The sequence below is a fragment of the Cryptotermes secundus genome, unplaced genomic scaffold (assembly GCF_002891405.2).
Source record: "Cryptotermes secundus unplaced genomic scaffold, Csec_1.0 scaffold546, whole genome shotgun sequence".
Classification (NCBI taxonomy): domain Eukaryota; kingdom Metazoa; phylum Arthropoda; class Insecta; order Blattodea; family Kalotermitidae; genus Cryptotermes; species Cryptotermes secundus.
Genome location: NW_019734970.1, coordinates 323,565 through 338,742, shown reverse-complemented (window position 1 = coordinate 338,742; position 15,178 = coordinate 323,565). Strand labels below are relative to the sequence as shown.

The 15,178-nt window shown below is 42.7% G+C and overlaps 1 protein-coding gene across 1 annotated transcript; it reads right to left on the bottom strand.

The window, feature by feature from the left end:
- Nucleotides 1–731: 731 nt before the first annotated feature.
- LOC111869102 (protein extra-macrochaetae) lies at nucleotides 732–14,539 on the bottom strand. The gene is made up of 2 exons (XM_023860326.2): nucleotides 13,976–14,539; nucleotides 732–3,336 (listed from the first exon to the last, which is right to left on the bottom strand). The coding sequence occupies exons 1-2, from the start codon at nucleotides 14,417–14,419 to the stop codon at nucleotides 3,280–3,282; spliced, it is 501 nt and encodes a 166-aa protein (XP_023716094.1). The 5' UTR covers nucleotides 14,420–14,539; the 3' UTR covers nucleotides 732–3,279.
- Nucleotides 14,540–15,178: the final 639 nt, after the last annotated feature.

The following is a 15,178-nucleotide window of genomic DNA, read 5'->3' as shown; positions in this document are numbered from 1 at the left end:
AATTACGAAGCTCCACATTGTATGTTCTTCATGCACAGTTTGTTTCGACGCCATTACTATTCCTTCTTCACAGACGAAGTTCCTGGCTTACATAAAAAGAAGTGTACACTTTTTATCTTTCTTTGAAAATTTATCAGAAAATTACGTTACTTCTTTGTGCTCACCACAAATTTTCAAGCAGGTTTTGAACCCATCATGCTACCTCCATATACCCAGCTGCAGTAAATGCTGTTAAGTTACATAAGGATGTATATATGCACACACTTTTCTCAGTTCCTCATATCAAATCTTTCATTCAACCCTACACAAGTGATCTTTTGCCAAGGGGTAACAATGATTAAAATAAACAAACAATATAACCCTTCCTCCAAACAACTCACCCCAAACCACTCCTTTGTTACAAATGTCAAGGGATATAAATTGTAAGTCTTGAGAGATGTCATAAACGCAAACAGAAGATATGAGAATTATTGTTATAGGACTGTGACATGTGTCAGAAGGAACATTGTGTAAAACATATCCCTAATCATCAAGCTATTACTACATTCCATTTTCAACATAGGATGGGTACAACATTTGCTATATCACATATCTTGCTGAACTCTCAAAATATCTTTTTCCCCAATACGGGTGCCCTCAGCAGATGTTTTGGACTAAGTTGGCTTGGGAAACTTCAACAGGTATTAGAAATACAAGGTAAATATATAAAAGGTGAAAAATAAAAAAAGCACTTATTTTGGCAAGTTTTCTCCACCTATTTTGTGAATTTCCATGTTTAATTTGAAAGAAGTTAACTTTTCTTTACATAGCTCTCTCCTTACAGCTCACTTTTCTTTACTATTACAATTATTACATTTACAATTTGTGAACAGAATCAATATGGTGACAATTTGTTTTCATAATTAAAAATGTACAAATACCACTAATATTTTGTGTAGTAAGATGATATAATATACATTAGACAAGACGTTTATACATTTGTACAGGAACGAAAAAAAATGACTAACATCACAGACAACAAAATAAAAACACGTTTTAATACTTTAACAACGGGATGAGAGGGGTAGGGGGTTACGTAAAAAATAAACCATGACCTGCTGTGACATCTTACCTATGTGCATATATTATATCGAATGTATGAAGTATTTGTTATTGTATGCAATTCACATCCCTCTCAACACATTACTACATTCTTCCATTAATTACATATTCTCTTAGACGTACATACATTCGTGATGTGGTCGGGAAGTGCTCGTAGTGTAAGTCCGTTGTAATAAAAATATGGATAGTAATTAAAAAATTGTGATATTAACATATAACTGTAACTTATAAAAACAGGTACCTTACTTAAATTATTGTGTGCATCTGTATTAAAAAAGTAACACTAAAACATATAACTGGAGAAGAAACTGAGTAAAATGATGAAAAAAGGTAATTTGTTCGTCTATAAAAATGTTTGATCAGAATTTGTTTCAATACTAAACAATTTGCAAAACAAATTGATTGATCATACAAGCACTTCTAAGCATCAATTAGTCTTTGTCTTAATTTATAACGTCTGATTCATTACTGCATTACAATTTAACATCACTGAAGTCTACAATTAAATGCAATACAAGCTCACACCACTTTATCACATTCATGATATTCAGTTTTATTTATGAATCATCATTATTTCACAGAAACGCTGTTTTCATTTCAACCATAATCATCCAAAATTTTCCAGACATCACAAATAATTTTTTAATCTAGCATACACTTCCATTTCTGTTAGGAGTGCTGTGTGTAAACTGTTAACTTTTACAATAACATTCTTGTTGAAGCTTTCTTTTCACCCTTCAATTTGTTATATAACAGCTCAGGTATTAACAACTTTTTTTCTCTCGAGTATCTCCTTCGAAAAAATGACTACACAGTAAACTCCCATTTATTTGCCAGTCATGGGGTAATCAAGTTTGTTGGCTGCTCGATAAGAACCCTTACACAAGCCCAATTCAAAGTCAAAACATGTTTTCACTGCAGTCTTCGTAGATGACATTGGATTGAAGATTCTAAATCACACACACACACCTTCAACTTGCCTCTGCTGTAACAGCACTTGCACAACAGAAATGATGGGTAGTGCTGTATAGCAGCTGGAATTACAGAGTGGCAGGTGAATATATGCACACTGAAAATTTATTTTTGAATAGCTCAATTGCCAGCTGGATGAGAATTCTCGATATATGGATACCTGATAACTGGGAACTGACTAATTTCATGTAAAATACATCATACTTATATAAAACTTGGGGCTCTCATGTTGGTAATTATGAAGTCTGTCTTCTTGGACCAGTAAATGATCTACCTTTCTGGAGGAACCCCCTTGTTCCACCTTCTACTCTGAAGACAGAGGTAGTATATCCACAGCTGACTACATGGTGTCACATCCCAGAAGACAGAAATCTGTATATCGTATTTGTTTCTAAAACCAAACGAATTTCCTTTCTATCGAATGTAAATACTGAAACTTTTCCAAGTTCTTTGCTCTCTACCAAAATGAACAAAATGTGCACCCAGCCTCGCTTGCATTCATAAATTACAGTACAAAAATGGGCCCACAAAATGAAAACAGAATTCAGAATAGGTTTAAGGGGGGAAAACTTAACAAATCAACCTGGACGTAACATATATACCCCATGAACTGGCCATGTTGACATATTGCTCAGCCTGCAAGTCTCAAGCAGTCATGTGGGCTGATACCATGAAATAGCCTTACAACAAAAAATCTTACACGAAATAAATGTGACTTAAATTCTACAAAATTGCACACGTCATGAGATTTGTCTTTTAAATATTCACGCTGAATTTCTGACAACTGGAATTATCAGCATAAGCTTGTCATAAAAGTCACTAGAAAATGTTACCAAGTGCACTATCAGTTTGTTCATTTCATATCATGTTTTCTCCAGATGTTGGAATTATTTCAAGAAATATGCATTAATACAAAAATAAAACAATTCAAATTAAACTGTCGTTCATGATGCAATAAATGGGTAGTAATTACAAAATTAAAAAGTACTTGGAAAACAGTACGTCCAACACACACCAATTCAATCCCATGATTCAGCTGTAAACAATATCAGATGAAGCATCTTCACCTTATCAGGAACAAAACAAAATCTGCAGTCACTTCTGTGTCTCTGATGCAAATGTTCACACCAATTGATGGAACTAATTGATGAATATTATTGATGATGATGATGATGATGATGATGATGATGACAGATGACACTTCACTCAACAGGATACTGGTCGGCTGTCAGGAGGTGTCACCTTTTCCAGATGAATAGGTGTCTGCAATCAAGGGAAACACAATTAAAGACTTCCTTCAGGCAGGCACATAACAAAAGCTAAAGATATTCTCACTGCAGTGAACATATTTTCATAACACATTTCCTTTTTCTATTTAGTGTGTCACTTCTGCATCCTTTCTACACGAATGTAAAGCTGTAAAATCAATCACATTAGACATTATTTCAGTCATGCCTTAGTTTGTTTTTTCGTCTTATTTCGTTACACACAATAACAAAAAGAAAACATTCTGAAGTAATAAACCTTAATAGGTTTAAATATTTTGTGAGAAAAGAAAAACAAACTCCGTGGTTTTAGTCCGCAAGCGAACTATACCGACCGAGCGACCGCCGCTTGTCGGCGAAGTTAGTGCCAACTTTAGCGGATAGGGGGGGTCGCGTGGTCAGCGGCACGGATCCCCACGGCCGTTAATTTCGGTTTTCTAGACCGGAACCGCTATTTCCTTGAAATAGCTCCTCAATTATCCTCATAAGGCTGAGTGGACCCTGTTTTAGACCCACTGCTACTCAGAAAATCTGGTAGCGCTCGGGATCGAACCCATACCTCTGGATCTGTAGCCAGGAACTCTTGACCACTACACCACAGAGAATATGAATATAAACCTTGTAAATTCAAATAATGTCGGGAAAATTACAGTAATGTTCTAAAATAAAACTCATTTTATGAGGTTATGTTAAATCCCTATTGTCGCACATAACCTATATTCAAAAGCTGGGCCTACAGCTGGACACTTGAGGTCAGACATCACAGTATCAAAAGAATGTCATAGAAGTAGGAAGGGAGTACTTAAGATTGTTTCAGATGAACACGAAGTTTTGCACGTGTTGGTCTGCAGATGGTCCCATGACCGTTATTGAGGTCCCAACCCCCCCCCCCCTGCCGCTCACAAGTCATTCTCGCTAGGATGCCAGGTGTTCATCTACTACATGAGGATGGTCGGCCGGCCAGCCAGCCGGGACCAGCTTGTGTGTGTGGAGAGAGTGTGTATGGGTATTATTAGTGCATTTTATATTGAGTGACAGAAGGGTGGGCTGGCTCCGTGGGAACTTTCACCACGCTCTTTATACCCTATTTAAATATCAACCCCTCTCTCTAGATCACGAATGAATACGTATAACATCTGCAGTAGTAACTGGGGGCTTGATTTCAAACATTAAGGCTCTTACGCTGCTTAAAGTGTCTCAACAATATTTGATTCGTGTAGCTGATCTGGGCGAAAATGGAAGAAATATGTCCAGAAGTTTGACAACTATAAGCGTCGGAGAAGCTGACTGGCTAACAGTTAAAACGGATGTTAAATCCAATTGCGGACTTGTACCTTAAAGAAGTCTTCGTACATTTTATACAAATTCTCCTTTGGCTGTGAACTTAGACACAAAAGGTCATTTCGCACTCGTAGACCAATAGAACCATTCACCAAGCCTCGCAACCAAAGGACATATTCCCGGAGGTTAAGCGGTCTGAGCGTGATGCTAACTTCTTTGGTGTCGTGGTCTAGAATCACTGAATCTGAACGTCCCATGTTTATACGCCTTTATGTCATGATCGGGCATAGGAGGGAGTGGCCCACAACTAGTGCATTTGCACCTGAAAGCTGTCTGATTACATCTATCAGCCTATCTATCCATCCATCCATCAATCTATGGCCCTAACAGCCCTCTGTTGGACCTTGGCCGCTTTTCAGTTTCTTGATCTTTTACACAGTTGGTAGGACTCCTTAGATGTGGGATCGGCCTGTCGCAAGGCCGCTACCTGCACACACATGACATCACAAACAGAATAAACGCACAGACATTCATTCCTCGAGTGGGATTCGAACCCATTATCCTAGTGTTTGAGCGGGCAAACAGTTCATGCTTACACCGCGCGGAAACATCACATGAAATTTGAATGCGTGGATCTCTTCCTCTACGACCCCTCGCCCGTAACGGCGTGGTTAGGCACAGGAATCAGGGGGGTCCCCTTCTGGGTCCTATATGCCACTATGTAGCTGTGATTTGGTACACGTATTCGCTGTTACAGAAATATGGGCTCCTATATCGAAGGAAGTTGTAACGTTATAACGGTGTTCTGCTCAGAAGCACAGGTGATCGGTCAAGTGAATGAACCAATCGCAGAGCGTGACAGACGTTCCTAGATACCACGTACTTTCTCCAATCCGCAAAAGAAGGAAGGTGAGACTTGGAAGAAAAAAAAAAAAGGTTAATTGAAAGAAATAGGCTAGGCGGTGCAGTTGCCGTGCACGGTGCTGCACCTCGCCGAAGTGGGTGGTGGGAAAACACAGCAACCAGAAACAACTGACAACCACGGCTTTCCAATCTCTTCACACAGGTGTTTTCACAAACACAACAGTCCAAATTTCGTGCCGTTTTATATACATTCCTTTTTTTTTTTCTTTCAAAAAAGACCTCAGTAACAACGGAAACGTGATCTGTAGCGAACGTGAAATCGTGTGGTCTGACAATTACTGCATACCGTAGGCGTTCAGACACGTTTAAGGCCATACTGCAAGACAGAACTAAGTCACTTATCACTCCCTCCTTATCATTACTTCTTTTCAAAAGGTACACAGCGAAACTGTGTGCCGGGACAGCGCAGTCGGCAACAGCAATTAGCTACGGGTTGGACGACCGAGAGGCTAAGTTCGAGTCTCGGTAGGGGCAAGACTTTCTCCTCTCCACGTCGTCCAGCCCGTAGCCAGACGCTACACCGACTGCTCTATATTTCAGAGCATATCAGTACGAATTACATTTCCGCTAATGTGTGGCACTTTCATCTGACCAGTTTATAAATGTTCAGCTGCATCATGGCTGTAGCATTAACGTTATTAGGGGCACGCGGTAGTGTAGTTGGTTGAGGCACTGTCACAAGCCGGAAGGTCGAGGGTTCGCTTCTCGATGAGGTCACTGGATTTTTTCAATTAACCTAATTCTTCCAGCAGCACTATAGCCTTTGGGTCGACTCAGCCCCCAACAAATGAGTACCAGGAATCTTCCCAGGTGGTAAAGGGCGGCCGGCGCGTAAGGCTGACCTCACCGCCATCTGTGAGCCGACTGTCTATATGATTTGGAAGCCTCGACGTCTCACAACTCTATGGGCCATCAGGGTCTGGTACAGAGACAGCTTTGCCTTTTTTCAACACTATTACCAGTAATATCTTCCCTTGAACAAAAAAAACATACACAAGTCCCTGTGCTTAATTAAGCACTACGCCATGAAGACGTATGAGGGAGTGGATGTATAGTAGCTCCACCTTCTGACTGGAGGCTAGATGGAAGTGGTCAACTTCGCGCCCCGGCCGCTTTACCCCGGAGTAAATCGCCCCGGTACGCACTGGATAGAAGGCTGAATGCGCCCCCGGCAAATACAAATTTTGATCATGTCAACTTGTCATATAGGCCCTAATATAAATACGCAATCACTCCTGCAGGTTGCCGACTATCAATTTAAAAGATGCGGTTCATACACACACACAAAATCTGGATTAAGAAGTGCCGCAAAGCAATCCCATTTTACTGTTTTCACAACACGGAACCTGTATAAAGAAACAGATTTCAATTGCTGTCATGCTGGTAACACTGACTCCCGCATATTAGTCTGCACCTGTCATCGTCCTGACTGAACGAGGAGTGTCTGCTATGTGAAATTTCACGAATGACATCACAGTACGATTTTCGTCACCCTCTACACGTTGCGAGTGACTCATTTCGTAGCGTGTTCAAAATTTCCCAACACTTGGCCAGCTGTGTATACATGGTGGTCGCCTTCGTACTGATTACTCTATAGACCTTCTTGAGTCAGCTGTTTAAATGTTTAGTTACTTTCAGAAATGGAGGGAAAACCCCTGAAGAGACTCACTTCGGATACATAGACAAAGATGGGACACTACTATCATAAGGAATCTTCAAAAAACGGGGTGTAAGGATGTGGATTGAATTAAAACTGACTCCGGCATACTCCTGTGATCACGGTATTGAACCTTCAGCTTCCACCAACTGCGGTGGGCTTCTGAACTACCAACTTGAAAGATGGCTTCGGATGCATGTTAGAGGGAGCCGAGCACTTCTTTTGAAGCCGCCAACTGTGCAGCTACTCAACAATTTCCCAGCATTTTATAGAACCCAAGTTTCATTACCGTCTTCACAAGAGACCTCCAGCGGTCCCTATCCAATCAAATCCATTCCATCCTATCCTAAGATCCACTTTAATATTGTCCACCTACCTACACCTTGGTCTTCCCAGTGGTCTCCTTCCTTTCGGCTTTCCCACCAATATCCTATATGCATTCATCTCCCCCATTCGAGCTACATGCCATGCCCAACTCATGCTCCTTCACTTGATCATTCTAATTATACGTGGAGAAGAGTACAAGTTATGAAGCTCCTCATTATGCAGTTTTCTCCAACCTCCCGTCACTTCATCCCTCTTCGGTCCAAATATTCTCAACACCCTCAGTCTATGTTCCCCCGTAATGTCGGTGTTATAGTGGAGTACGTTCATAAAATCATGTCTGGGTGCAACTGGTTTAATAACGTACCCAGCGGCGGGCTTCTCCGTAGGTCCAGTAGCCATGCTCAACCTTAGGATGTAACTGTACCAAGTCTAAATCATTTCTGATGATACTTCAGTGGAGTAGATCGTAAACTTGCTAGTTCTATGGCCAATATGCGCCAAACTCAGTCTCGCTGTCCATATATGCCTTCCGTTAAGGTTATGACATTGGAGCCGAAAATTACCAATAAAGGCAAATAAGAAATCAACGAAAAACACTTGTGAGGCCCAATCATTGATGAGGGGGGTAAGATCGAAGAAGAGACTAAACGAAATAGGCTCCGAAAATGTGAAATCACGCAAATAAAAACTCAGAACACTAAGATTTATCGTCCTCACAACCGCAGCATATCTTGATCACAGGAACTTCATATACTGAGGCCAGGCCCCACGTCATTGAGACGATGGAACGTAAAACGGTCTGTACTGTAACATTTCATTTCAATGCCACAACCCGGACGGGGCTATTGTCTGCCTACCGTGTCAAAGGTCGAGAAGTCATAGCTGCACTTATTATCATGTCACAATGGGGAAGGCCGTCATGTCATGCCCCTGTGAACTACTTCTCATTTCCGTGCTAAACCTTCACGCCTCCATACACGACAAGTGGGTCTGCGTACATCAACACTTACTCTGTATGAGAATCAGTAGAATTGTTCCATCTGCAGGACGACTGCCGCTCGGTCGGTATGGTTCGCTTGCGGACTAAAATCACGGAGTTTGTTTGATTTTGCAGAACGATTGCTGAAGGGACGGTGAAAGGTCATTAATGCTCCGAATGAATTACAGGCTATCGAGGCATGGTATTTTTTATATATATCACAGGACGTGGTAACTATGAACGCCATACTGAAGAATATCTTCCAGGTGCAGGTGTCTTGTTAAGGAGGGCATAACGGTACAGCTCGTTTCTTCGACCCTAAAATGGTGATAGGTTTTAATTTTTAATTTCCTGAGGTGGGGTGAGACTGAGTCCACTTGGTACGTCAGCCACTAACTGGCCTATTGTACCAGCCCCAGATGATAAGACGAGTGTGGAACAGCTGATGGACTGCGAACTGGCAGGGTGAACCGAAGTACGTACCCTCAGTGCTACCCTAACACAAATCCCGCATGACCTAACGTGAGATCGAACTCGGGCCGCCGCGGTAGGAAGCCGGCGACTAAACATCTGAGACGGTGGATTCCTCCAAATCGTACGCACTAAAGTAGTGTTTCTCAACCGCCGGACCGCGTCCCGATACCGGGCTCTCCTGTTATAAAAAAGAATTTACTGGGCCGCGGTTTCACAGAGGTTGAGAACCACTGTACTAGACCATACGGCGTCATATCCCAAAAATCTCTCCAACACTCCCTACAGCCACTAAATATATTAATAGCCTGACAGCGAAGTGCTCTCGTGGAGAGATTTAAAACTATTCATGATGACGTAATGTTTACTTCCTATGTACAGTCACCTCCACGGCCGGTAGATTTCTCCTTTGTGAAGCGTGGCGTCTGAAACTAATTTCCGGGCACCAAGCCCATGATCATCTATTCCATTGAATTTTGAGATGCTGAGAAGTACGGTGGCCCTCCTCCTCGAGGCAAATCAACTTTAAATAGCAACTTCCAATTATGCAGTAACGTAATTTTGTTTCAGTTGTCATGCGATATGGACTGCACCAGTTTCCTTCGTTGCACTCTTCAAAACATCCGAGCCCCACCGTCATCATTCCAGGTAGGCCCAATGATTTGCCAGCTTATATCAAATGTTTGAACATTTAAATACTCTGGGCTTTACGCCCACACAGCGGGCCCAGTTTTACACTTCGCTTGATACCCTGAATAAACCACTGTTACTTAGCGCAGTTGGTACAGCAAGTGGGTTGCTGGATAACCAAGGAATCGGGATTCGATTCCAGGCAGGGGAAAGTTTCCTCTTCAGCATAACGTCCAGCCCAACTCTGGGGCTCATCCAGCCTCATCCAGTGGGTACCGTGGCCTGGTACCCCGCGGAATGAGATGGCAGGAGCGTGAAGCTGACCACTCACCTGCCATCCAGGGTGGAGGTTAAAAATGGTGAAGCTATTTCATTCCCCCTTACGTGTCCCTGAGGTCGGGATCACTATACATTTTATTTAAACATAATTAATCTAAGACTGTTGCTGCAGAAATGCGATATGTCTGAATATGAAACGGAAATTTGAAGTTTTCTTTGAATCAGGAACAAAATGTTTACAAGAATGTTTAGTACTGTTTATGTGAGTTCTCTCGGCTGTCTGAGATTTCAAATACCCGCGTATTTCAATTTGTTTCCAGCTTTGCCAACCGCGGTTTTTTCTTTAATCTGTGCACAACAGCAAACTCCGTGACTTTAATCCGCAAGCGAACTATACCGACCGAGTGACCGCCGCTTGTCGGCGAAGTTGGTGCCAACTTCAGCGGCTAGAGGGTGTCACATCGTCAGCGCAACGGATCCCCATGGCAGTTAATTTCGGTTTGAGCGGTGCAAGGGCCGAGAAGGACCAACCCTTATACATCCATAATTTCGGTTTTCTAGACCGGAGCCACTACTTTTCCATTCAAGTTGCTACGAGGCTGATTTCTCAGAAAATCTGGTTGCGCCGGGAATCGAACCCGAGACCTCTGTTCTGCAGCCAGGAACTGTGACTATTAAGACCACAGAGGCAATCTGTGTACATACGAAAAAAATGGAGAGCTTCCGAAACAGGAAACCCGCATCAGATGCGACTACGAACGTCAGAAAACCAGTTCTCTATACTCGTTTACAAATTGCTACTGTGATGCGAACATTGTGATATTTTTATATTATTATTTTAATGCGTATCATTAGGCTCAAGCACTTTGTGACTCTAAATCTGCAGGCCCTGAACAGAAATTACGAAACCGGCCCTAACATCTCCCCCTTTAAATAATGGAAGACTGAAGCACTGCTCTCTCGGTGCGCGGTGGATTACGAACTTACGATAAGGAGCAGCCTTAAGTCCTTTTTCCCAGGTGTGCGGTTACTGTACCGTGCCAAGCACAGCGTGGCTACGGACGCGCACGGCAAGAAATCCAGGACACAGGTGTGCGCTGCTCTCAGATAACTGCGAAGTTAGACCGGCCCGTCTTGCCGCGAGTTCACAGCGAGCAGACAACACAGGAATGAAAGTACTGCTTGCAAACCGTAGATTGTTTTCTGAAATCTTGAAATAGGATGCAAAGCAAATTCTCCCTCCACCCGGAGGTAATTATGATTTCAATGTCTTGTGTTGCAGGAGGGCCATGTTGTCTCTATGCTTAACCAAACACCACGACATGAGGTATAGAGGTATACCTTCACGTATATTTTTAACCTCGGCACTTGATGGACTTGATTGGATTCATGTACCGGGTGCCAAGAAAGTGTACCATGAATGGGCATGATCATAAAATAATAGGCCCGTTGCTGTGACTAATCAAAATAATCAAAAACGCTGTTCTAGCCTCGTTTGAATCCCTGTCTCAAGATTGTTCTTAATTCTCCCAAATCTGTAGTTGAAGAATGCCGTTTTTTTTGGGATGTGGCGCCGTGTAGATCTTGTGTGAACCGACGTTTCGGAGGGACGTATCGCCTCCATCTTCAGGGCAGAAAATCCGCGAGCGAGGAAGCAGCGTGAGAGGGTGGCTGCAGTCTGCAGGCGATACGTTCCTCTGAAACGTCGGTTCACACAAGATCTACACGGCGTCATATCCAAGAAGACGGCATTCTTCATCGTCACCGTCGTGAAAAGTTCAAATCTTACAAGTCTGTAGCAGCTGCAGAAAAGACTGTCTTGCTGGAGACGAAGTTTAAATAATCAGTACGTTTTGAATGTGATAATGAGAATCGTACACCTCCAGGTTAAGACACTGCATTCATTCAGTGCTGTGTATAAAAGCCTATCCTACTTCGTCGGTTGTCCCCTCTCACCTAAGGCGTCAGCGGGGGTGTTGGGAGGGGAACACAAACCTAGCATCCACCCTGGATTACAAAAAGAAAAATAACTAAATAATAATAATAATAATAATAAAATTAAAAAAATATTACCATCCTGTGAACTTCACTATTAAGTGACTTAAATATAAGTTAGTCAGCAGCCCAGCAACTTAAGTGACTTCCTTCCATAATATATACATCATTCAGTCATTTACTGCAGGTGTAGATGCAACCGTGCATGGCTGCCTGCAGCGTTCTCTTACCGGTATCGCCGTAAAGAAATTATCGAGAAATTGGGCGAAACTTCATTAAGACATTTTGTCCTGCATCGAAGAATTGCTCTAGTTTAGTGCGTAAGTGTTCCATTATTAAGACACGAGAAAGGTTTTATGCAAACATGCTGGCAGCATAGACACACTGGACGACTTCTACAAATTACAACTAAAAAATAGCATAACATCAGCTGAAAATACTGACTGCCCGACTCCCAAGTTTGTAAAATCTAATCAGTTCATTACAACAAACTAAACTGAACCAGTAAAGCCTACATTTCACCAATTCATTTATAATAAATGCGAGATGAGGCTTTCGTGGCAGTATCTGTTATTTTCTTCAGGAATGTTACGCAGCGTAGGCAGCACATTCCTTCGAAAGGTAAAGCTGTCCCTGTGCTTAACTAATTCGGCACTACGCCATGAAGGCGTATGGGGTAGTGGATGTATAGATCCACATTTTCTTGACCACGGCACTAGCTGCAGGTGAGTGGTGAGCTTTACCCCCGGGGAAAGAGCCTCCGGTACCCACTGGATAGGAGGTTGGGTGGACCCCAGAGCCGGTCTGGACGATCTGGAGAGAAAATCCGCCCCCTCGGTCGTCCAGCCCGTAGCCAGTCGCTATACCGACTGAGCTATCCCGGTCCCACATTCCTTCAAACGTTGGTAAAAAAAATCTACCAAACTACATGGCGTCATAACACCAGAAGACAATAATTCTTAATGTTAATAAAAATGGAAATCTGATCTGTTGTTAGATTACAAAACAGGACGTTTTGCGGTGTCTCAGCTGGTAGAAAGTTACAGGAAATGCAGCAAGGGAAACAAATTCCACAACTTCGGCTGTTGCCTACAGCATCATTAGAAATGTTGGTCAGTTAATGTTGTTAGGGGTAGAATTCCTAATTGCTCAGAGCAATGTGGAGGTGTCAATCTCAACACACCCTAGTCATATTTTCCTTTTGCTTCAAGACATCAAGCATCCGTCAAGTATCTTCTGTACATGCACATCGGAGCCTCCTAAAAACATTATATATATACACGTCATTAACTGTACTTAATACGACCCGCAGGAAACGGTTTCGGTAGTCCCCAGTGCCGTCACGGGTGTTTAGTTCCGGTTTGTGATTGGATAACTGAAAACCTTACCGGAAGTATGACAAGTGGACGAACAAATGACTAGGCATAACATGTAATGGCTTTCCTTCCCAAGTGAACGAGTTTCTGTACAATTTAAATACCACTGCTGGTACACAGGAGATAGCGAACATGAAACAGGAAAGAATATTTAGCTGCAAAGTGTTTTTAGGTATGACAAATGGATTCATACGAAACAAGATCATGATCGTGACGATACTTCATGACTACCCTTCTGTCTGACGCTCCCCCACACAAACATCTGGCCACCCAAATTACCTAATGAACATTCGTAAAACCTAAACAGACATCTACATTGAGTGATCAGCTAAATTACGTTTTGGTCCGTACTGGTCCAATAAAACCCATACATAATGCCCGATTCGAAATTTCGTAGTATTCTTCTGAGCTACTTCCTTTCCAATTCCTTCCTATTCACTGACATCGGATCACCTGATGCCTTTAGTCCCACAGTTATGGAGTTGTTTGCAGACTCGTTAAAAAACATTACACATAAATTACTATACGAATGTGTTACGTCTACATTTGGTTTGTGAACTGTATCATAGGCACATGTGGAGTGTTTGTAAGGCTGTGTCAATATCTGCTCTGGTACGGCGAGAAATGTACTGAAACAATGCATTTGGAAGACTCCCAAAGGGATGTCATTAAGTGATGATACGAATTGTGGTGATAATGTGAATTGAATGGGACTTACCGTTGAGATCTGTTCCTGCGTGGCGCACGACGTATTGGGGACTATAGTATTTGGTGCTAGGACCCCAAGGGGCTGTCTGGGGCTCATTGCAGCAGTGTTGACAGTCGTTGAATTCGTAAGCCTCTGGACTGGGGCGGCAGCCGCTGCTGTTGTGGTCGTCGTAGTGGTAACTGCAGTTGCGACGCTGCCAACAGCCGTCGCGACAGAGGGATGCGTCTCCAGGGCGTACTGGAGATCACAAATGTAGTCTATGACGTATTGGATCACCTCCAGTTTGGATAATCTTCTGTTCTTCGGCATGAACGGTACAAGTTCTTTCAATTTCGACAAGTACATTTGTATTTCCTCATTTTCAACATCGCGCCTTTGCCGATGCACGCGGCCCGCTGTTACCCCACCAACACTCGCGGCACCTGATGCACAAACCGCTGTGATAGCCTTCATAATTGAATAGCGATGAATTCACTTCACACTTCGAAAGGTACGTTTGCAACACAAACTAGAAGCACACACCTATGATGAAACCAGCCAGCTAATGTCTCCCCAACAGCACTGTCACTACTATACATACCCTCGGTTTCCCCTATAAACACTTGTTACCACTCCCTCGATATTATGACGTCACGAAAAGGGATCCAATCAAGGAGTGACGCAGCAATGACGGAGGTGGAGTTTAGTACAGCTGTACCCAATCGCAGGGTCACGTTGTAAGCGTTTGGGGGAAGAGGAAATCACCGACTCCTCTAGTTGGGGTTGCAGAGACATCTGTGATGCGTAATGCAAGTTAGCTTTCGTGCCATTGAGTAATTTCGTATGTGGGAAAAATATTTTCAAAACAAGTAGTCAATGAATATAATTCTAGTGTGAGGGAGGGGAATCACAGACGGCCTTCAATTGAATAAATACAGCGCTTATAAGGGCAAGAAATATCTCCACGACTTTTCTTTCCGTAAAGGTTTCACACAGCGAATAATTTGACGAAGATAATCATGTACTCTGGGTCCAAGTGAAACACAGAGGAGCTGAGAGATAAGAAGTTTGCATCCTGAAAATGACATGATGACGAAACTGCTAGCATTCTTTGTAAAATTTGATGTTTTCACGGCGGTGACTGTGAAGAAAGCCAGCCGTCTTCTGGGATGTGGCGCCGTATAGATGTTGTGTGAACCTACGTTTCGGAGGAACGTATCGCCTCCATCTTCA